The sequence below is a fragment of the Equus przewalskii genome, chromosome 5 (genome assembly GCF_037783145.1).
Source record: "Equus przewalskii isolate Varuska chromosome 5, EquPr2, whole genome shotgun sequence".
NCBI lineage: Eukaryota > Metazoa > Chordata > Mammalia > Perissodactyla > Equidae > Equus > Equus przewalskii.
Genome location: NC_091835.1, coordinates 22,178,125 through 22,200,833, shown reverse-complemented (window position 1 = coordinate 22,200,833; position 22,709 = coordinate 22,178,125). Strand labels below are relative to the sequence as shown.

The window sequence follows — 22,709 nt, the reverse complement described above, 5'->3', positions numbered from 1 at the left end:
AGCTAATCTATACTTAGGGAGGTCTGGCTGTACAGTGCGGTTAGTTTTCTTGATCCCAATCTCACCAGAATTTTTCAAGCTGAGCCAGGATCATCCATGCGAGGTTCGGGGCCCAGGCCAGCTAGGAGCAAAGACACTACAGGAGCCACAAGACTCGATTCAGTGGAACCCACAAGTACTGATCTATGTGCCAGGCACATACTAGCCCTGGGCAAATGGGAGGAACAGGGCAGTCCTTGCCCTCAGTGAGGCTATTCTAGAATAGGCAGTGGACATGGAAGGTTCCAGAACAGCTGGTCCGCCTTGAAATCAGAAAGGGCATGAAGGTCCACCTGCACAATGGACAGCAGCCTGGAAATGCAAGAAGCCATACCGGAAAGGAACATACAGACTAGAGGACAGCTCTCAGCACTGTGGCTTATAAAGGGGAAACAAGACCAAAGAATCGTTCATCATAAAATGAATCATGCTTACTACAGTAATGTGTCATGGACCTGACACGTCCGACATTGTTCTCAGTAAGAAATGGAGGCCTGTCTTCTCACGGATCTCCATCATTCCATGACTCAAACGTTCTATGCTTGGAAATCTGGGCTTTGAATTTTTCTGTCTAGTGATCTAGAGTCGAGCTAGACTGACTTCTGAACCATTCTGGGGAAGAATTTGAGTTTCTCCGGGTGTGACTCAGCGTTCACCTCCTCAAGAAATTTGAGGCCTACTTTACAGGTGGGCTAAGCTGACCCAAGGGACTGACGGCAGATTCTTAGTGACTCCTCAATCCTCCAGTGAAATGCCCTTCTTTGATGGGAGGATTATGTGTATTTTAAATGACAATTACCAGCAATGGGTACAGGCGAGAGTTGCTGTTCTCACAGAGTAGGTATCTTTCTTTTTCCTTCAGTTATTTCTTTTGAGAAGTATACCTACTTAGGAAATCATCTCAGATCTTTTTGTTACTTGTGCATCAGTAAAGAAGTGGATATTCTGTCTGATTTTGAAAGTAGGAAGTTTCTCAAATCAGCATTCTGATGACAATTTAGAGAACCCAAGTTTGACTCTATTCACGTGGAAAAAAACAAATGTCAACAACATACAGAATCAAAGGCTTTGTGTAGCCAGAGAATCTAAGTCACTTGATTTGGAATGGATCTGCCCAAGAATGAGCGTCCTCTGAGAAGGAAAAGTCCATACACCGAATGGGAAAGAAATCCAAGAAGGAGGTTTTCAAAAGTGTGAGCAATTCATGCAGATGTCAGCCAGGTCTGCGAGCCAGGTGTGGTGAGAAGGGGTGGCTGTCCCCACCCACCACATATCCTCATTGCTGAGCAGGGCACCGTGAAGTCTTTTGGCTTGACCGTGCGGCCACGGGCTGGCTCTTCCAGGCCCACTTAGGAATCCCAGTGCGCACACCTTTGTCAGCAGGAATTCCAGCCGTGCCCTCGATGGCTGCTCTCTTGACACAGAAGATGAATGGGTGGTGACGCTGAACTGTGAAGCCCCCAGGTCTCAGTTCTTTCTCATTATCCTCTCCAGTTTTCTATCAAGGTGCTCCCTAAGGCTCATATTTAAGTCCACGGAACAGCCTGCCCTTCACCCACTCTGACTGTGATCCAGCAAAGCGTCATAAAACCACGAGAGACGCATCCGTATCTCCCCCAAGAAGGATCAGCGGCTCGGGCTTTTGAAAGGCCTCGTAGACATATAATTTTTCAGAGAAACAAAAATATAGACCGCAGAGCAGCAACAGAAGTCAACAGCTTGCTTTGCACTATTTTAGTCTTCTTTAAATGTTGAGCGCTGTCTTTGCAAAATGCCAAGTGGGGGGTGAAGAGGCAGTTAAGCTGGTCAGGCCTGGAGTGACGGTGACCAACTTGTCCCCGGTGGCCCAAGATTTTCCGAGTTTAGCATGGAATGTCCTGTGTCCTGAGAACCCCCACAGTCCGGGGAAGACCAGGGCAACTGGTCACCCTACTTGGAGCATCTAAAAAACCAAAGCAGCTTCATTATTTTGGTTGAGCTTTCCATGTGTTATCTAAACTGGGTTATAGGTTTCACTTAATTTAATAACAGCATCTTGAGAGAGAAAGGCGAGTCAAGCGAACTGGGTTTTCTGAGCCCCGGTCTTCGTCTTAGCCTGTAACTGGTCCCACCCAGGAGCTCCAATCTTGGGATAGGCTTTCCCTTAGAAGTCCAATCGACACCATCCGTCTCAGTTCACTAAGTGTTTCTGGTGGAAATTTCAGAGTCACATACTCTTAAGAGTCTAAGGTGACCTTAGAAGACACTGCTATCAAACTTCCCAGTCAAAAGAGTCTTCCTCCAGATTTGCAGAGCAGACACTGTCCAGCTAGTTTCTCAATGTCCACCTTAAAATGTACCCCCTGGAACAACTGGGGCCTGGCCAGACGCAGAAGGGAATGGATACGGAATCTGACACTGCAGGGGCATATGCTGACTTCTGAAAAGGTGGGGCAGCCCAGGTCCCCTGTATACCAGGTGCCGCCATAGTCGGTTACAGAGACAATGCCATGGATGTGTAAGTTCTGTCAGCCCCACGTTCTGGCTGGGGGCTCTCCTCACTGGAAGTGCAGGGCTCGGCTACGCTGCCCCCGCCACTGGACCCCAGGACTATCGTAGGCTCCTAGTGCGGGAACCACGGATCTTTAGGAACACCTGGCATTGAAATCCACCATCGCTTCTTCCTCCTGTGCCTACATCTCTGCTCTCTGCCTACAATGCAGGAGGTACGGGGACCCTGTCATCCCGAGGCAGCCACTGCTGATGGCACCCGAGCCTTTGGGGGAAGAGCTGAAACAGGCAAGGAGGTGTGGCAGTGGGTCAAGGATGGGGTTAAGACTTCACAGAATGTAGAGTGCACAAATCTGGGGTCCGGAGGTGTTGCTAATACCAACTTTTAGGGAACTTTATCGGTCTGGGTTGGATCAACATTTTGCCCCTTTTCCCGTCTGATGTCCAGAGACTATCACTTCCTACGATCTGGATACACACAGGCAGCTCCATCCTACTGCTCCTCCCCAAGAGAAGCATTTCTGGTTTCCAACAGCAGGAAACATGCCTGGGGCAACAAGGCTTCCTCCAACAGCATCTCTGTGGTGCGGGCTAGCCTGTGTTAACTAAATGACAGAGGGAGGCCGAGCTGTGGATCAGAGGGACCAAGGACTGCTGGTCTCTTAAATCATCTGTGCAGGAACTGAGCTGGGGCACGGGGTGAAAGAAAGACACCTCTAGGGATGATGCCACAAAACTGGGCAGACTATGAGGGTTTAGGAAGAAGATGTGACTGGGGGAAGGATGTGAGGGACAGAAAGGGAGATCTGAAGTGATGGTGCCAGCAGGAAGTGATGTCCTGGGGCCACCACCCTAAGGTCCCTTGCTAATAATCTGTGTGTAGAACCAGCCTGAGTTCTGAGCAGGCAGGCAGGAGCCGATGCAGCCCAGCCTTAGGGTGCTTCCCTGGCAGCTGACCCATCCCAAGTGCACAGGGAGCCCGTCAGCCTCACACCAACCCCGCCGCATGCTGTAATGCCAAGTGTCGCCAGTGCATGACGGGCAGCCTGTTTCTGAAGCCACGGTTTCAGAGAGTGTGGCATTCGACAAGCTCAGCGCACAGCTGGGGCCACACACTGACTGCTTGTTTTGTCAAGAGCCTGGGTTTGTTTCCCACCACACCAGTGTCTGCAGAACATCTGCTCAGGATTGAAACTTGTGGTTCGTGTCCAAAGCGTGATCTTTTACGTAAACACATCCACGGACACCTGTGTAATAAGGAAACCGGATAACTGACCTCCTTGGGGGAGATCCAGGGCATCCAGTGAAGACATTTAAAAATACTTAAGAGTTTGTTTTTTTTTTAATGAAATAATTTTATTTTTTTTTAATTTTTATTTTTTTCGGATGTACATCATATTTCGAATTCTGTATACATTACATCATGTTCACCACCCGAACTCTAATTATAGTGCATCTCCTCACATGTGACCCTAATCACCCCCTTTGCCCTCCCCCCTCCCACAACGGTAACCACCAGTCCAATCTCCAATGCTACGTGTTTTTTGTTTGTCATTTTTATCTTCTACTTATGAGTGAGATCATATGGTATTTGACTTTCTCCCTCTGACTTATTTCACACGGCATAATACCCTCAAGGTCCATCCGTTTTGTCACAAATGGCTGGATTTCATCATTTCTTATGGCTGAGTAGTAGTCCATTGTGTATAAATACCACATCTTCTTTATCCATTCGTCCCTTGATGGGCACCTAGATTGCTTCCAAGTCTTGGCTATTGTGTATAACGCCGCAATGAACATAGGGGTGCAAGTATCTTTATACCTTTGTGTTTTCAAGTTCTTTGGATAAATACCCAGAAGTGGAATAGCTGGATCATATGGTAGATCTATCCTTCACTTTCTGAGGATACTCAAAACTGCTTTCCATACGGGCCGCACCAGTTTGCACTCCCACCAGCAGTGAACGAGGGTTCCCTTCTCTCCACACCCTCTCCAACATTTGTTGTTTCCTGTCTTGTTAATTATAGCCATTCTGACCGAGTGAGGTGATACCTCATTGTAGTTTTGATTTGCATTTCCCTGATAGCTAATGATGTTGAGCATCTTTTCATATGCCTGTTGGCCATCTGTATATCTTCTTTGGAGAAATCTCTGTTTAGATCTTTTGCCCATTTTCTAATTGGATTGTTGGGTTTTTTTGTTGTTGAGCTGTATGAGTTCTTTGTATATTTTGGATATTAACCCCTTATTTGGTACGTGGTTTGCAAATATCTTCTCCCAATTGTTAGGTTGTCTTTTTGTTTCGTTGATGGTTGCCTTTGCTGTGCAGAAACTTTTTTTTAAGCAAGTTTAGGAAATGGTCAGTCTCCTGCTCCCACCTGCCCAAAGGAAGTTAAAGCTACAGCCTGCTGCTACACCTTTCCCAAGCGAACGTCTGAGAAAATCGGCATTGCTGGGAGCCTGCAGGAGCTGAGGCGGTGAGACAGCAAGACTGGGGCAGGGAGAGGCTGGCGGGGTGGTTCTGTCCTCCGGCAGCAATACTGCGCCATCCTCAGTCACCTCTTGGCCCTTGCCTGCCTGTCTGTCCAGGAGCACTTGGGGGTGTGGGGCGCTCACCTGGGAATTTAACTTGGAGGAGAGTCCAGCCTTACAGACTGGGCTATCCAATCCAGAAAATACTGACGGTGGCCAATACTCCCGAGCACGTTGAACTCTTCGTGAAGGGATCGTAATAAAATGATTCAGGGTCCTTGCCATGCCGGCCTATTTCTATGTGAACTTGACTCAGTCATTTACTCTTCTCCAATCTTCCTTGTGTGCTAGACCCTGCCTAATTCCCTCAGTTTAATGTGATCACCAAGTCAGAGGTGGCTAGTGATGGAGTCAGGGCCAGCGAGCACACACGTGTGGACAGGAAACACAAGTCTGGGCCAGCCAGAAGAGAGCCTCTCGGCAACACGTACATGTCGGTTTTGAAGGAGCTGCTGTGGGCCCCACCTAACATCTGTTTGAATCTTATGTGTTTGATCAATCCTCAAGCCTGGTGCTCACAAGCCCCTAACCCCTACCCCATTATAGAAGTACTATTTTATAGAATCCCACCCTCAAAAAGGCTTGCCAGTTTCCTTTTTGGAAAAATTACCACAGCATCGAAAGTGAGTGGTATAACACCAGGAGCTGGCACAGTTAGTCCACTATTGATAAACACTTAAATCTCTGCAGAAAATTCTACCTCAAAGTATCATATTGTTTAGCCACATTCTTTTTTTTAAATTTTTTTTTTTTGAGGAAGATTGGCCTGGAGCTAAAATCTGTTGCCAATCTTCCTCTTTTTTTTTTTTTAATTCTCTCCAAAGGTCCAGTGCATGGTTGCATATCCTAGTTGTAGGTCATTCTAGTTCTTCTATGTTGGATGCCGTCACAGCACGGCTTGATAAGCGGTGTGTAGGTCTGCGGCCAGGATCGGAACCGGTGAACCCTGGGCCGCCAAAGCTGAGCACGCGAACTTAACTGCTACGCCACCAGGCCGGCCCCTAGCCACATTCTTTTCCTTGGCTCTCTGGAGAGGAACAGGCTATAGGCTCTAATATTTGAGATCGATGCAGACCCCCTGCTCTGTGGCCAGTAACAGTGTGATGACCAACAATAATGACACCCAAAGCCACCAATCTGGGCAGATTTTCCCAATATTCAACCATTTATGTCATCACTGCATGTGGCCAATAAACTCACAGTCACTTTAGTGGTCTTTATGCCACAATATATCTTGGAGATAGCCTAGCAAGCGGGTGTGACCTTGGGGATAACCTAGGAAGTGCAATTGGGGTTAAATTGAGATCGTTTGGTTCAACCGCCTTTTGTAGTTTTCCACTAATTGGGCCATTCTTCATGGTGTAGAATTTTGGGATTGAATCAGCGAAACATCTGCATGCTCCCAAACTTCTTATCGAGGGAAGTCTGGACTCTGTCCATGGGCATCCCCTTGAACACCTCTTCCCATTTTGAACCCAAGAATGCGGACTAACTCAGCTGGTAGGGATCCATAGCTCCCCAACAGCCTGGAACAGAGCAGACCCACTCCAGGGACCTGTCAGCGAACACACCTGGAACTCGCTGCCCGTCCAAACTTGCACCCAAAGCTCGGGTGTGAAAATAAGGTTGATGAAGGATTACAATGAAGGTCATGCTATCTCTCCATGCTCCAGTAATTCCCATCCATTCCTAGATTAAGCCACTCCCTTAGGGAACCATGCACTTGCATGAATAGTTTCAGTTCCCAGGAGACTGGCATTAACTGCACTGCACTTTAAAATGACATTGGCTCTTGCTTGCCATACAATTACGTAACAGAGCCCCACTGTGGTCCCTGCCTGTATATCCACGCACACAGGTTACAAAAAAAAAAAAAGATCAAATTGGCAAACACCAAGGGACATCACAAGAAGCAGCCTGGGTAGGAGAATTTTTGAAGAACTCATGGTGATCACATAATCAAGAGGCTGGGATGAACAGTAAGCAGGCATTAGCTCTCCTACAGGAATTTCCCAGTACACACTGTTGTTACAATTTTTCCCTTTGGCAAGAAGCCGCAACGTTCCTCTGATGGAGCCCGGGCTCAGCGGGTGAGTGGAAGGTGACATGAAATTATCATTAAGCTGATCTCACTTTTTACTAGTCAGCGAGCCCTAGCAAGACGAATATTTTGATTACACCTCTCTCTCTGAGTAAGATAAAGCAACCAGGTTGATACTCAGACCTTGCTCTCTGAGAGCGTCTTAGGAAGAACTAGGCCAGCGAGAGGGCAGCCTCCCTGCTCATGGAGCAGTGCTGGGGAGAGAACCCAGCGAAGACCGCACTGCTCTGGTGCTCTGACGGACAGGAGACGGGTGTGCAAGGGGCTGCAGAACCGGAAAGACCTCCACGGGGCACAGGCGGGCCTCCTGGGACCGGTACTAAGTCTCTGATGTGGAGGCCACCTGGAGGAGCAACCTGACTCTATTCCCCAAATAATCAAGCACAAAGGAGTTTCCTCAGTACGGTAAATACATCTCTCAAAAGTCTACCTAATGGTGAAGGGGGGGAGGCATCCCCATCAACATCAGAAACGGGCCAGAGATGCCTAATGAAACACCTGCCCTTTAACGTGGTCCAGAGAAGCGAAGCTACTGCTGTAAGACAAGGGGGAAAAGGCAATTCACCCCAGCAAGCAGAGGAAACAACAAGGATACCACTTGTCATCTAGCCTAGTATGGGGGGAATATATGTATACAATTTTTAAAGGTACATGTTCACGAGAGTTCAGGGAAAAAGCCCTCTGGTATGTTGCCAGAGGAGATAATAGAGAGGATAACACTCTTTCCAGGAATTTGGCAACATACACCCAAGGCCACGGAAACACACACAGCTCAGGAAGCTGATTTGCTAGGAATCTGTCTGAGGGGAATGGACAAGGGCATAGAGATGTAAATAGAAGACAGTGATTAGAGTTACTTCTAACAGTAAAAATCATTCGAAGGAAATCGATTTGCCAAATGTCCAGTTTGGAGACACTGTTAAATCCATTAGGGTTCATCTGCACAGTGACTATTATAGAACCATTAAAAATGGTGGTGTACAAGGATATTTGTTGACATGGGCATGTGTGTGCGGTCTATCATTATCTAGGAAAGCTGGCCACAGACGGCGTGCACAGGGTGGCCACGTGCCTGTGGAAGGAAAAAGCACATGTGCATAGTAATGCCTGGGAGCACACGCCCCGCATGCTGGCAGTCATGTTCTCCGGGTGGTATTTGGGGAGTGGTTTAGATTTTCCTCACTATGCTTATTTCTAACTTCTTGTCAATAACCCTGCAATTTTTTCAAATGTTTAGAAATTTTAAAATTAAAAGCTTGACACAGTGATATAATCGGATGTCCAGCTAACACTGCATATTCAAATCTACACATTATCTACATCGAGGCAGAGAAGCATCATGCAAGATTCATGGAATGTATTGTTATGAAACTATTATCAACGTTCCAGATTTTATCAAGGCTTCTAAAAGAACTCACTATGGGTAGAATGTCTGCATTTTCCTCCCAAAATAAAATTGTTTTTTACTCTAATCACCAAGATAACTGACACGTTTTATCAACACAGAGAGAAAAGTTTCCTTATAAACTGATATGTGTCTGTATTTGACAAGAAAAACTGAGTTATGAGTTGCATTTAACTTATTGTTTTTGTTCTCAGCTGCTCAGAGCTGAATCCTGGCTTCCAATGCCATTGTCTCCTTTATCCTAGATTTTCAGATAGATGCTCTCTTCTTTTTCTCTCTTACTCCTTGCTCATTTAAAATTTTATCTCATCTGTGCGTTTTATTATGATTCTTTGTGGAACTTGAGAGCCATAGATTGTTAGGGAGGGGAAGAGAGGGAAAGACACATGGTTGGATGGAGTGCGAGGGACATATTCTCGATCCCACGATGGAGCAGGAGACCCATTACTACTTTCACTTCAGAGGGGAGAGGCCTGACTGGGCATAGGACCCTCGTCCACCCCGCCGACCCCCATGGTGTGGATGCTGAGGTCCGTCCTGCCATCTGCTCCCAGGGGAGACACTCACATGTAAACTCGGATGGTAGGTCAGCACGCCATTGTCACACAGGGTGACATATTTCTTCTTCCATTCTTTGTTCAGGGACTTGCCACTTCGCTTCAACAGCATGCCCTATAAGGGAAAAGGAGCCAGATATAAAGCCCCGTGTAAATTAAAAAAACAACAAAAAAGCAGGCACATAGGTAATTTTAAAAAGTTTAAATTTTCATGTTATCTCTGCCATCTTAAAATGGAAATTACGCTCGTTGGCTTGGTAGTTTGGTTTTCTCCTCTCTTTTACAGACAACATAGATATTCAACAAACTTCCTTTTGTGTGTGTAGAACTTAACTTTGTGATACTGATGATACTAAGAGATGTGCCATCAGTTCAAAATTATAATACAGATCATCATGACGTGCCACGTTACACCTCCCCTATAACCAAGTTATGAGTGCATATGGAACACTAAAGGCGTAAGGTTTTTAGAAACCTAAATTTCCTTTTCTAAAAATAAGACAGTAACCACATTCTTACCTTACAATATTTACAACTAAGGACATTTTATTTTACAGGTTTTCATTTCAGACTTTTAGTTTATTAAAACATGAAATTCCATTTGCATACTTAGTAACAGCATTTAATAGATGAATTGTGTATAATTTACTTTAATCCCTTTTTTTTTTTTTGAGGAAGATTAGGCCTGAGCTAACATCTGCCAGAAATCCTCCTCTTTTTTGCTGAGGAAGACTGGCCCTGAGCTAATATCTGTGCCCATCTTCCTCTACTTTATATGTGGGATGCCTCCAACAGCATGGCTTGCCAAGCAGTGCACAGGTCCATACCTGGGATCTAAACTGGTGACCCTGGGCCGCCGAAGCAGCACGTGCAAACTTAACCGCTGCGCCACTAGGCCAGCCCCCCAGCTGGGTTTTTATTACTTGACCCCCCGACCCCCTAAAAGACAGTTGGGGAGACTAAGCTGATCAGCCACGCTGCTTCCCACGTCACAGCCACACCCGCATCAGGCCTGCCCAGCTGACAGTGTGGGGCAGCGCTGGACCAGGTAAGATGGGCTTCCCTTCAAATGGCCTGAGTGCGAACGCACTGATGCATCTCCCAGCTTCGGATGCTCACTCTCTCACCTGCTCCCCATGAGCAACAGGTCAGGGTAGCAAAGCTATTACGGCTCCCGCGTTCCAGACAAGACTGAGGCCCAGAGGAAAGGGAACTTGTCAGCCGATGGGAAGTGCCAGGACCCGCCGCCCTGCCCTCTTCATTCCTGCCACTACGCTGGGCTGCTAAGTTCCTACCTGTGGGCAGTGCCCACACTGGCCAAGCTTCCAGTGTCCCCCTACTGCCTGGCCTAAAGCCGTGAGTCCTGAACCACCAGCTCCTCCTTCCAGAACGCAAATGCCAAACCTGAAAGGCGGGGTGGTCCGGGGCCGGCAGGCACCTCCAGCCCGATTCCCCTCCCGGGAGGGCAGATGGAGTCCATGATGCAGGGACTGATTAGACTGTGCACTCACAGAGGGAGGGAACAGACAAACATCACTCTACCGTGAACGAACTCCAACACAGCCCTTAAAAGACATGGTGGATGGATCCAGGGAAGGGATTTCCGTTTGCTAAATCTTAGAGGACCCGGGAACGCTCCAAACTCTGAGTGTCTTTGAGAAATGGGAGAACAGGACGAGGATCTATGGACGCAAATCTCAACTCTACGAAAAAATCCCGGGAGTGGGGTGATCAGAACTGTTGCTAACCATGAAGGTCAGACCTGCTTAACGGCGTGGAGGACGTCAGCTAGGACAAGGCGGGATCACGTGTTCCCAAGAGCGGGGGCCCCCGGGATCTGCTGACCCTGCAAGGAATGCAGGGTCGGTGTCTGTGCTGCCAGCTTTCCTGATTACCCAAGAGAAGGAGGACAACTGGAGTTTTATGTGACAGCTCTTTACTTTAAAATACTGACAACAGAGTATACACTATTTGCTTGTAATACAGGTCAAACCAAACATGTCTGCAGGCTGGATGCACGCAGGCTTCGGGTTTTCGACCTCTGGCCAAGAGAGCCAGAAGAAGATAGTGGGATTGGACGAAGGTGCTGGACCTCCCACAGCTGGGCCACTTGGCACCTCTGTCCTATCACACAGACAATAGTCATCCCCAGACCTGCGCCTCCTCGAAGGGCCAGTCCCGAGAGAGCCCAGGACTGTGGAGTTAAGGCCCACAGCTCTCTGACATCAGGGTCCACTTCTACGCTGACACGTGTAAACCTTTAAAGAAGTCAGCCAAAACACCCGGAGAAATTAGCAAACTGTCTATTGTCTCTCTAGAAATGATAAAAAGAGCCCCATCTTGAAAAGCACGATGAGACTCGAGTCCTCTCATGAGTTAAGGCACGTGGCTAGGGCTTCTGAGGCGGCAAGCAAGACGAACCTTTCTAATCAGGGGTTCAATCGGACTACGAATGAGGAGACTCAGGGAACAGCTTCTGTGGCTTAAAAACATATTTTCTTTTTCTTTTTTTTTTTTTTTGCTTAAATTAATTCTGAACGCTGATTTTTTAAGAGTATTTGTACCAAATGAGAACCACAGAATTTCAGAGTCTAAAGAGACCCCAGAAGTTAAACCATTCAGTTCTGAATCTGCTAGACTAATATTTTTGCACCATCCCTGCCTGGAGTCGCCCAGACCCTGCCTGAGCAGGCCTGTGGTCAGGGAGCCCGTGGGTCTGGACAGCTCGAGCTGTCTGAGCAGGAGTCCACTGCCCTCCCGGGGCGAGCCTGGCTCGTAAACTCTGGAGCTGCAGTGAGAGACTGGAGCCTCTCCCCAACACGCCCTTACGTTGAGGGGCCACAGAGAGCCGCCACAAAGCCCCAGGGAGATTGGCCCATCACGGGGCCACGCAAGCCAAGCTCCTTAGCCCCAGACTCCTCCCAAAGCAAAGGCCCCAGGTGCTCTGCCACTGTGGGGCTCTCCTCTGAACGCGGTCAACATCCCCCACAGCACTGAAGGAAGAGAGCAAACCATCGCCTCCCTCTGGGATGGGCTTCTACTGATGCACCCAGAACACCCCAGCATCCCGGCAGCCCCTCACTGCATCAGGCTGAGCCCCCTAGACTGTAACCCCTACGCTTCCGTCGTCTCGAACTTACACGCTTTCTACGCTAAGTACCAAGAAAATGGAAAACCCTAAAACTAGTCCATTTTAAACTTTTAAAGAACACGAAACCATGATCCCACTAGCCAGAGGATGACAGAGGCCGGAAGGCTCTGTGCTACAGACACACGGGCGGGCAGTTCCCATCAGCGAGTGCAAATGGCCCTTATGATTCTAAGTCTCTTTGATTCTCTGTGACCCAGGGCAAAGCTGCACGGCAGAATGTCAAAATGCATACTCGGTCCATCTTTCAGATGCCACTTTCGTACATGTAAAAGGCATCTCTCGCTTAAGATTGTTTCTCACTGACTAGCTACCATGGCGTGGACATCAGTTACAGTTAACGTTTTACGTGACTCTCACGTGGCTTATGCATCTACTTAAAAAATTATTTCAAAACAATTCTGGACTCACTGTGAGCCAGGTGCTGCTCTAAGAGCCTTATGAGTATTAATCCATTACAAGTTTACAATGATCTGATGCAAGTGATGACCATGATTATCCTCATTTTACAGCTGAGGCCACCAAGGCACAGAGAGGTTGTGTAACTTGCCCAACTAGCACAGCCAGCCCAGTAGCTGGTCTCAAGATGGCTCCCAGTGCACCACCCTTTGTCTTATTCATGCCCCTGTTTAAATCATCCTGACCTGGGGATGCCCGAGTCTCACTTTAACAACAGAATCAGCCTAAGAGATGCTGTCTACACTGGCTTTAAACCTTAAGAAATCCCAGTAGCTTCCATTTTGGAGAGCTCTGACAGAGAAGCCATCCGTGCTCTGAACCACCAAATGATGCAAAATAATAATAAAAGAAAAGTTTCCTCAAATCCCTAAGTTTTGGGGTAGATTCGTACGCAACAATAGACAAGAAAGACATCCTGTATTGCTGTAACAAGAATAAAAACCCCGTGGCACGTGGGCCTGGAAGAGGCAGCTGGCTGAGCCTGGCAGGGTCGTAAGAGCCGTTAATGGAACGTGGCAGGCCAGTGAGGAAAATGCTACTTGAGGTTGGAAAAAGGAGGTCCGAGCTGTGCACTGGCAGAGCAATCAGCAGATCTGCTGCCCGCAGGAATGTGCAGCACGGCCAGGGTGCCTGGTGAACCCGTGGGCCTGGCTACAGAGATTTCCCAGCAGAACGCTCAATGTGCTACTGGCTCTGATGAATCTGGGAGGAGTGAGAGGAGTGAGAGGGAGTTTTCAAGCAGAATTAGAAAAAGATATTTCCGATTTTAAAACCACGAGAAAAACCGTTTTGCATTCCCAGCTTCTCCTGCCAGTAGAAAACTCTCAGAGTAAGAACTGGCCTCAGAACGAGGATCGAATCCCAAGGATGCTGGTAGATGTGATCTCAGAATGCAGACCCATCAAGGGTGTGGCAGTCAGACCCCCTCAGGAGAACTCAGAAACATTTAAAGCAGGGCCTCCCAGACCCTTCCAATCAGAGCAGATCTGTGGATTAGAGATAGGGATCTGTGGATTAGCTTTTGTCTAACGGAATGGATTTAATTTGATACAAAGGACACCCACAAGGTTTTTAAAGGAATTACACCATGTTGGTCTAAAAGGCACAGAGAAAGTTCAAATTGAAAAGAAGCATCTGGGACCTCGACCTAAGTACAGCAAGAAGCAGGCTGAGAAAGAGGCACGGTTGTGAACACAGGCCATTTCTTATGGAAAAGGAAGGCCTACTGAGACAGCAGAGCCCAGGGCCAAGGAGATGCCCTCCAGGAAGCAGAATACACACCCTCGGTGCCCAGAGCAGGGCGGGTTAGCAGCATGTGCCCAGCTGGGCTGAGAGCTGCTATGGACCAGTAACTGCTACAGGCCTCCCATCCCTGTGTCAGCACTGTGTGTGTGTGCATATCCAAGACAACTTATCTCGAGTACCCTGGTCTTCAGGTGGAAAGGATCATATCCGAGGCGCCCCATCCACATGGGTACCTGATGTAAACAACAATCCTGGACTCCAAGCCTGAGCTGGATACCAAGAGAGGATGAGACTCGGCGAACGTGGAGATGGGAGGAGGGTCCCATTTTGCATGAACATTTTGCATGTGGGAGGGTAGATTAAAGTAGCTAATCTCCAAAGATGGCCCTCAAAAAGCCTGCTCCCTGTGTGGTCCTGGGCGCTCTGACTCAATTTAACCAATAGAACGTGGTGGAAATTATGCTGCACCTGTTCCTGCTGAAGCCTTAAGAAGGCCTGGCCGCTCCCGCTGTTCTGCCCCTGGCAGCACTACCAGCCTTGAAAGAAGTCAAGTGATCTGCTCGGGAGACCGTGAAAGTGACAGATCCCGAGACCACGTGGAGGAGAGCTGAGGTCTCCGATATGGGACTGCCGTTCATCTGCTGGCATCAACCCCCAGTTGTCAGAGCCATGTTTGCTGAGGCACCAGATATTTGAGTGAAGAAACGATCTTGGATGCTCCAGCCGTAAAAAGCATCTTGTGGAGCAGAGATGAGCTCTCCCCAATATGTCTGGTCCAAATTCCTCACCCCCAGAATCATGAGAAATAATAAAATGGTCATTGTTTTTGAGGAAGATTAGCCCTGAGCTAACATCTGCTGCCAATCTTCCTCTTTTTGCTGAGGAAGACTGGCCCTGAGCTAACATCTGTGCCTGTCTTCCTCCGCTTTCTATGTAGGATACCTGCTACTGCATGGCTTGACAAGTGGTGTGAGGTCCGTACCCAGGATCCAAACTGGTGAACCCTGGGCCCCTGAAGCGGAGCGCACGAACTTAACTGCTGCACCACTGGGCCAGCCCCTGGTCATTATTTTAAACCACTACGATTTAGGTTAATTACCAGCAGTAGATAACCAACGCCACACGAAAAGCCAGGAGCAATGGTCTATATTCACAACCCGGATGCCATGCCGCCTCTCTGTGAATCATTTCACCCTCCAGATCAGTTTTAAAGCTTTCACATCTTTCACTTGTTTGCACACTAAGAAATTTAAGGGCTTTGTAACATCTCAAATATTCCTCTTATCTAACTTGGAAATGGCAAACGTTGATCTAATTGCCATCACCTAGTTAATTTATTGATGCATCAGAAAGACTGTGATTTTAATGTCTACAACCAAAATATCAGGATTCCAAGCAGACACTTCTTGCTTTTTTTTAGCTCAAGGAACTTTTTCTATGGTGGAGCAAAGAGTAGAATTGTCTTTTGGCTGCCATCTCTTTATTAGCCATGTGTATTCTCTGCCCAGTCCCAAGAGGTCATTGAAAGCCAAAAGCAATGTGAAGCGTACAAGCTTTAAATAACTTACAAAGTTAATGTAATGAATGGAAGTGCTATCTGAAATACATCACTCAGTGCTTGCTGTAGCCCCAAGCTCTGATAAAACACCACTCATAAATTTATATTAAAACTCTGCTCGATAGCAATTATTTACCAACAAAGATTTACTGGCTGCCTTAAAGACTGGGGGCCTTAACCAGGCAAATCGGTCTTTGTTTTGAGTTTGAGGGACCGAGTGGCGCTGGTGTCTGCTTGCACAGAGGGAGCATTTAATGGCCAGAGTCCTATGTGGCAAGGGAGCAACAGCTGGCTGCGGGTTGCATCACATCCAGACCAGATCATCAAGAGGCACAGCCACGGGTCTTTCCTCTTGAGGCAGCATTCCTCATCGGCTTTAACAGCCACCGCAGGCCATGCATGCATTTGACTGAAGTAAGGAAGGTACATGTGTGATTTTGCAAGGATATAAATTGAATTATCCCGCTGCACTGGAGCGGGTGCCAAGAGCTTGCTAAGGACCAAGTTTAAAAAGACAATAGTTTTTCCACGGTTTAAAAACATCCACACAAGTTTAGAAATGTTTCCTGTTTCTACTTATTAAAAAAAAAAAAAAAAAGCAAGATTTGAGTCCTTCTTTGGGTTGCATAATGAACACCTGTTATTGGTTCCTCAGTGTCTTACAATCCGCATTCCTAAGACTTTTGAGCAGATTCTCATTACGGCAGTTAAAGGTTTCTATGAATTTCTACAATGTCGCAGAGAAAAGCAGGCATCTTTAACTGAGATCCAGAGTATGAGAGGAGTCACTCAACTTCCACATTTGCGCTCATTACTTTTATTCTAATCAAGATTTTTTCTGTAACATGTATTAAACGTGAGGTTTACTTATATTAATTAACTTCAAGAAAACACTACAAAAGCGCATTTGGGTGGGTGGTAGGCGGATGGAATTTCATCATTAGAGACTGGGGAAGCAGAGGGGTCATTCATACGAGGAGCTCCGATATTCTTCCCCCAAGTCATGGCCTCCCTGCGGAAAATGGTCCATCCAGGCGTCGCTCCCCGCTGTGACTCTTCCAGAATGCAAGCTTATCCATCCTGTTCCTGCTCCCTCGTTATGCTAAGCCGTCCCTTGCAGATAACAAACACACACTTGACCAAGAACATGCCTGGACCCAAAGAGGTGGAAATTCAGGCACGGAAGTGTCTGTTGCAGGGGGTGGAGTCTGCACAGGCTGCTCCTGACATCCCTCCATCACTTATATACGGGACCAGTGCTGACGCGGGCAAATTCCGCATCATGGGTGTCAGATACATCATCTCACGCAAGGCACACGCTCCTGCTTCACAGGACCTCTCCACGACAGTGCACTAGAACAGGGACTGTTCATGCTGAGAATCTTACAGGACTGGGGCTGGCAAAGTCTGGCCTGGGGGCCGGATCTAGTCTTCTGCGTCTTTTTGGAAATAAAGTTTAATTGGAATGCGGCCATGTTCATTCGTATGTACGGCTGCTTTCACCAGGCACTGGAAGAGGTCAGCAGTTACAGGAAAGATCAGATGATGTGCAAAGCCTAAAATACTTGCTCTCTGGCCCTTTATAGAAACAGGTGGTTGAGCCCTGTTACAGGATATCAAACTATGTAGGAGCAATCAGCAGCCATCAACTTTATTTAAAATTGGCAAATTCTCTTCTTTCTCCTTGAAATGCCTTTCTTGCCTCTTCTCCGCCATCCTGGTGCACACCGGCTTGCCCTTTAGCCCTGACCTGCAGGGTCACAGGCTCTGGACTTCCATAACCTCTACTAAAACAAACACCCCTTGGATCTTTAGATAAGGTTCTCATGGGCTGGATTACGTTCCCCCCAAAGTCCTCTGTTGATGTCCTAACCCCCCATACCTCAGAATGTGACTGTATTTAGAGATGGGGCCTTTAAAGAGGTCATTAAGGTTAAATGAGGCCATTGCGATGGGCCCCAATCCAATCTGACCGGGGTCCTGCCAGGAACAGGAGATCAGGACACAGGCACATGCAGAGGGAAGCGCACGTGGAGACACAGGGGGAAGGTGCCGTCTACAAGCCAAGGAGAGAGGCCTCAGAAGGATCTTGGCCTTCCAGCTTCCAGGAGTCTGAGAACATAAATGTCTGCCGTGTCAGCCCTCCAGTCTGTGGTACTTTGTTATGGAAGTCCTAGGAGACTAATACGATGGTGTATGAAGGGGCTGTGAGCTGCTGTGGACAGAGGAACAGTCTCATGGTCAGCATGCCTATGGCACCCAGCACAGTAGGTGGTACGATGCCGGACGTCACCACACAAGCCATGCAGGTTCCACCGTCACATCTGTATCTTCAGCTCTGACTTACCCACTCCCTGGGTTGTCCCTCTCGTTCCAAACTGGTCGTCCTTCCCTGACTATCTAGTAGGCACCTGCAATCCAGCATACCCCAAACAGACACATGGATCGCCACCCACCCCCCGCAACAAAGGACCGGGAATTCTGCGGGCTAAGGACTGTCTGAGCTGCCACTGACTCTCAGATTCTCATAGCAGCACCTGGCACATGGTTAGTCCTGGCAATGAGCCTAGTTTATAGCCATTCTCAGTTCTAAAATGTCACCAAAAACCCAAAAGGTCTCCAAGTGTCAATGCAACCCATCAAAAACCTAAAACCAGGAAAAAAGTGGAGACGGAGTAATATGCTGCCACTTAATTAAAATGCCCATCGAGTCAAATCTGGATGAGTGGCCCAAAGATTACAGGGAGCAGGGTTTAACAGAAAAAAAACCCAAGTGCGACAAGAATGACAAGACTATGGATACACCATGGATCATAACAGCTTGTGGTTCAAGGTGAGGAAAATACTCTTAAGAAGTAAATCAGGGGCTGACCCAGTGGTGCAGCAGTTAAGTTCGCATGTTCCACTTCGGTGGCCCGGGGTTCACCGGTTCGGATCCCGGGTGTGGACATGGCACCGCTCAGCAAGCCATGCTGTGGCAGGCATCCCACATATAAAGTAGAGGAAGATAGACATGGATGTTAGTTCAGGGCCAGTCTTCCTCAACAAAAAAGAGAAGGACTAACAGCAGATCTTAGCTCAGGGCTAATCTTCCTCACCAAAAAAAAAAAAAAAAAAAAAAGAAGTAGTAGTAAATCAATAACAAAATCTTTCACTGTGTGTGAGAAAATAATCCCCATTAACTGGTTTCCCCAGAGCCTCCTCAAATGGGAAACTTCCAGCAAATTCACATACAAAATGCTTGGATGTAAGTTTTGGTAAAAGGAAATGGAGCAGACAATTCGACCAGCACACGCAAGCTCTGCCATAACTGTACCATTGTAACTTTCCATCTAGTTTAAAGTGTTTCCATAGAAACAGCAGGAAGCCCCCTTTAACCGAACTCCTTTTTTTTTTTATAGTCATATCACCTCCCTACCTCTCCTCCAGAAGGTCTATTATACCACAAATGGTGACTTTTCTCCCAGCTTGTTCTGTACCGCGGAGGGAGCCGGGGGAGGGGGCGACCGGACGAGGAGACGATTCTGGATCTTTAACCAGCTTCCTCATGACCCCCTCCCTTCCTGGTTAGTAATATTTCTGTCATTCTGCCAGGTTGTAGGGTCCAGAGGGTTACACTTTAATTGAGCTGTCAGCATCTCCAACAATCCTATAAAGCCCCGATTATGCACGGCGGGGTTAGTGACACACTTGTTATTGTGGATGCCCTATTTGCGAAACCCAAACCTGCGCCACGCACAGGTCAGCTCACCCGCGCGACCTTCCTGTCATTAGCCGCGTCTATTCCTCCCTCACTGCTGAGAGAATCACACGGCCTAGGCTTCAAAGAGCCGGCCGGGACTGGATTCGACCAGGAGCTAATCACCCACAAATCCAGCTCAAATGGCAATAATTGGCTAAACTGGTCCCCTCTCCAGAGCTCAGCAGTAATTTGGGATAATAAAGAAAAGAATTATTCAGCTAACTGCCCCGAAATGTATGCTTTGTGACCGACACACTTCACATTTTAATAATGATGGACACGGAATCCAATTTAACACCGTGTCCACCGGATAACAAGACCAAGAACAATGATGGAGAAGGGAAAAAAGTTTGTTGGGGTTTTTTTTCCCCCCTCTTTTTAAAAACCACGTTGACTCTGAGTAACGCTCAAGAGATTTCTACTTCACGGTAGGTCTGGCTGGAATTAAGTCCCAACCATAACCAAATGAATTGTAAACACGGGCGGAAAAACACAATGGAGTTGCTATATATTGGTATACTAAAACAGCAACAACAACAAAAAGTACCCACTCATCCAAAGGGGAAAAAAAAAAGAAAAAATTTTTTTCCAGCAGGACTGACAGATTCCTTCTTGAGCTTTCTAGTTAATACTATCTCTTGATCGCCTCGTTTTTCTTCCTTTCGCTCGGCCGCTTTCTGTCACAAGGTTTTCAGCAGCTGGAGTGGCAGTGTCTGCACTTAATGGCTGCTGGGTGACACCTCTGGGGGCTGCCCCTCCATGCTGACCGCCGTCCGGGGACTCCGTGGGCCGCGCAGCAGAGCGGAGCTGCTCAATCATCTCCTGGCTGCCCACCCTCTGTGCCCACCCAGACCGCCCCTGGAGGCGAGAAGCACAAACAAAACCCAGGGGCGCTCGTTGTGGTCTGGAAATGGACTCCGCTCAGAGTCGGTGCAGTATCTCCTCGAGCTGTGGAGAATTAAACTGAATTCCATCTCCTGCCTAGGAAGCCAGCACAGCCAGAAGTCCAGGCGGGTCACAGAGTGAGGACGGGGGTGGAGGGGCCGAACCCTTTGGGAATTTCACAAGATAGAAGCCGTGCAACCACATGGGGACACGTGGACATGGCAGAGAGGGACTCCTGTAAACGCAACAACAAAACACAGGCTGCTGCTGCTTTATTCAAGCTATGAAGCAGGTTTTTCAATCAACGTAAACTATTTAGAAGTCTTCTGCATGGGAGATTTTTCTCCCCCTAACACTTATAATTATGTCTTCTTGAAATATACTATTCCAGCTTCCCTTTAGTTTCTCTTACATTTCTGCCAATTGCTCACTTACCCGACTCCTGAACGCTGCTCCTGCTCAGAGCTCGTGCCTTTTCAGGTTACGCTCATCGACAACTGTGCAGAGCACCGCCTGGGGTCCCATAGGTAGCCCGTTCTCAACTTGTGCAGACCCGAGCTCCTCATCACTCGACACCCGGGCTCCTCCAGCATCAGGGTGAGAGAGCTGGAGCCGACCATGGTGTGCTCACCCTCCGGCACCTCCGTGTTTCCTGGGCCCAGAAATCTCACTCACGCTGCCTCCCCCACCTCCCCAGCTGGCATCTTCCAGTCAGTCAAGTACCCCCTCGCTCTGGACCGCTCGGTCCAGCAGGGCCACCACCAGCCCCATGCGACAACTGAAGACTTGACCTGTGGCCAGTTCGAAGTGAGATGTGCTGTAAGTGTATCTACACGCCAGATTTTGAAGGCTTAGTAGCAAAAGAAGGATAGCTTTTTGTATCGATTATGTGCTGAAATGATTACATTTTGGATATACTCGGTTAAATAAAACATTATTAAAATTCATTGCACTTGTTTCTCTTCACTCTTTCTCATATGGCTACCAAAAGAAAACGGACATTGTCGATGCGGCTGGCATTCTGTTTCCACCTGACAGTGCCGTCCAGACCATGTCAGATCCCGCCCCGTCCGGCTCCTTAGCTTCGGCATCGCGAGCTTCACAACAGCGGGGACCATTCTCCTCTTGCCTAGTTTGTTTCCTGTCACCCAGCAAATAACAAATGTCCAAAAACTGCTTGTTGAATGAACGAACAAATAACTGAATGATTACAACCATTACCACGAATGGCAAAATGTTTCATGGAGATTACATCATTGTGCATTTAATATGACCAGTGAGAAGGAAAACCCGAATTTGAATCCACATTGTCTACAGGGCTCTAATCCCACTGTCGTAACCACATGCGTACGCCCTGCACTCCAGGCAGAGTTGGTTAGAAAGAGCATGTTTACAAGGCCATCTCATCAGAGACCACGTTGATACAAACAGTCTCACTGTGCGTACCGTTAAGTCTAAGTTGCTACTTTGGACACAGAGAGGCAGAAAGAAATGCACCACCCAGGGCCCGGCCCTCTGGATTCTTCCATCTGTTACGGAAGTGAAGGTGTGGGCACAGGTAGAGGAGGGCAATTCAAACGGGAACTAGAGTTTCTATCGGAGAAATCAAAGGTGGGAATGACAACTCACTTTCCTCCTGGCTAAGAAAAAGGCTTGGCAAACAGCCGTGTTTCCATTTTAGGGCAAGACTTAAACCAGGGTTGGCACCCCCATCTTTACCCTGCAATGACAGCAGATGGCACCTGTGACATCGAGCCTCAGAGGCTTTCTTAACACAGTACTCTAGGCAGCCTCTACTGTGGATTAAAACTGGCACAGAAAATGAATCCTATGGCTGTCCTCAATACTGCTAAGCCCTCATCTCCAGACACATTCCACATATGATTTCTTTCTTTCTTTTGTTTTTATGAGCAGCACAAATATTTCCTTCTACTACTATTACTGACCCTATTATGACAATGACAACCAGCACCACTACTACTCCATAATTTCTTGGAACTTGAATACCATCATGAACCGGTAAGAAATTAAGAAGAAAAATGAGATTATGCTTCTGGAAAATCAAAGCAAATCCAGTCAGTATCACGTTCTGCGGCTGTGTGTGCGTGTAGCTACACTGAACGCCGAGGACAGCAGGGTCCCTGGCGCTCTAAATACAAGAGTACGTTAGTGCTTTCTTTCTGAGATGGTCCCCTGTTGGGTGCTGGGTCACCAGGCAGTCCGAGCTGAAGGGGACACTCCTGCTCCTGGTCTTTGATGAAAGGAGTGAGCTCAAGCTCGGGAACCTGGCACACAGGACACCCATGGGACAGGGTTCAAAATGGTCCCTTCCTCCTAAATGGTCCCTCAGTTGTGTCATGTCTAAGATGTCAGGCAGAACTTTTCCACCGATTCCAGTGTCTTCCTCAAATGCATCTCATCTGAGAAAATGTCAAGTTGCTGGAAATTGTGGTCAAACGGCTCTATGCGCTTACAAATCTGGACATGCATAAGGAAGGTCAAGGGCCATCCCTAGACTCTTTCCCTTGAGCTGGAACCAGTGTTCTGA

The 22,709-nt window shown here is 47.7% G+C and overlaps 1 protein-coding gene across 17 annotated transcripts in view; it reads right to left on the bottom strand.

Annotated features, from left to right (window-relative positions):
* AGAP1 (ArfGAP with GTPase domain, ankyrin repeat and PH domain 1) overlaps nt 1–22,709 on the bottom strand; it is a 559,287-nt gene that overhangs the window by 199,472 nt on the left and 337,106 nt on the right. For all 17 annotated transcript variants that reach the window (XM_070618668.1, XM_070618665.1, XM_070618663.1 and 14 more), the window contains one exon: nt 9,135–9,239. In XM_070618668.1, the coding sequence (XP_070474769.1) occupies nt 9,135–9,239 (105 nt within the window). The remainder of the gene's footprint in view (nt 1–9,134; nt 9,240–22,709) is intronic.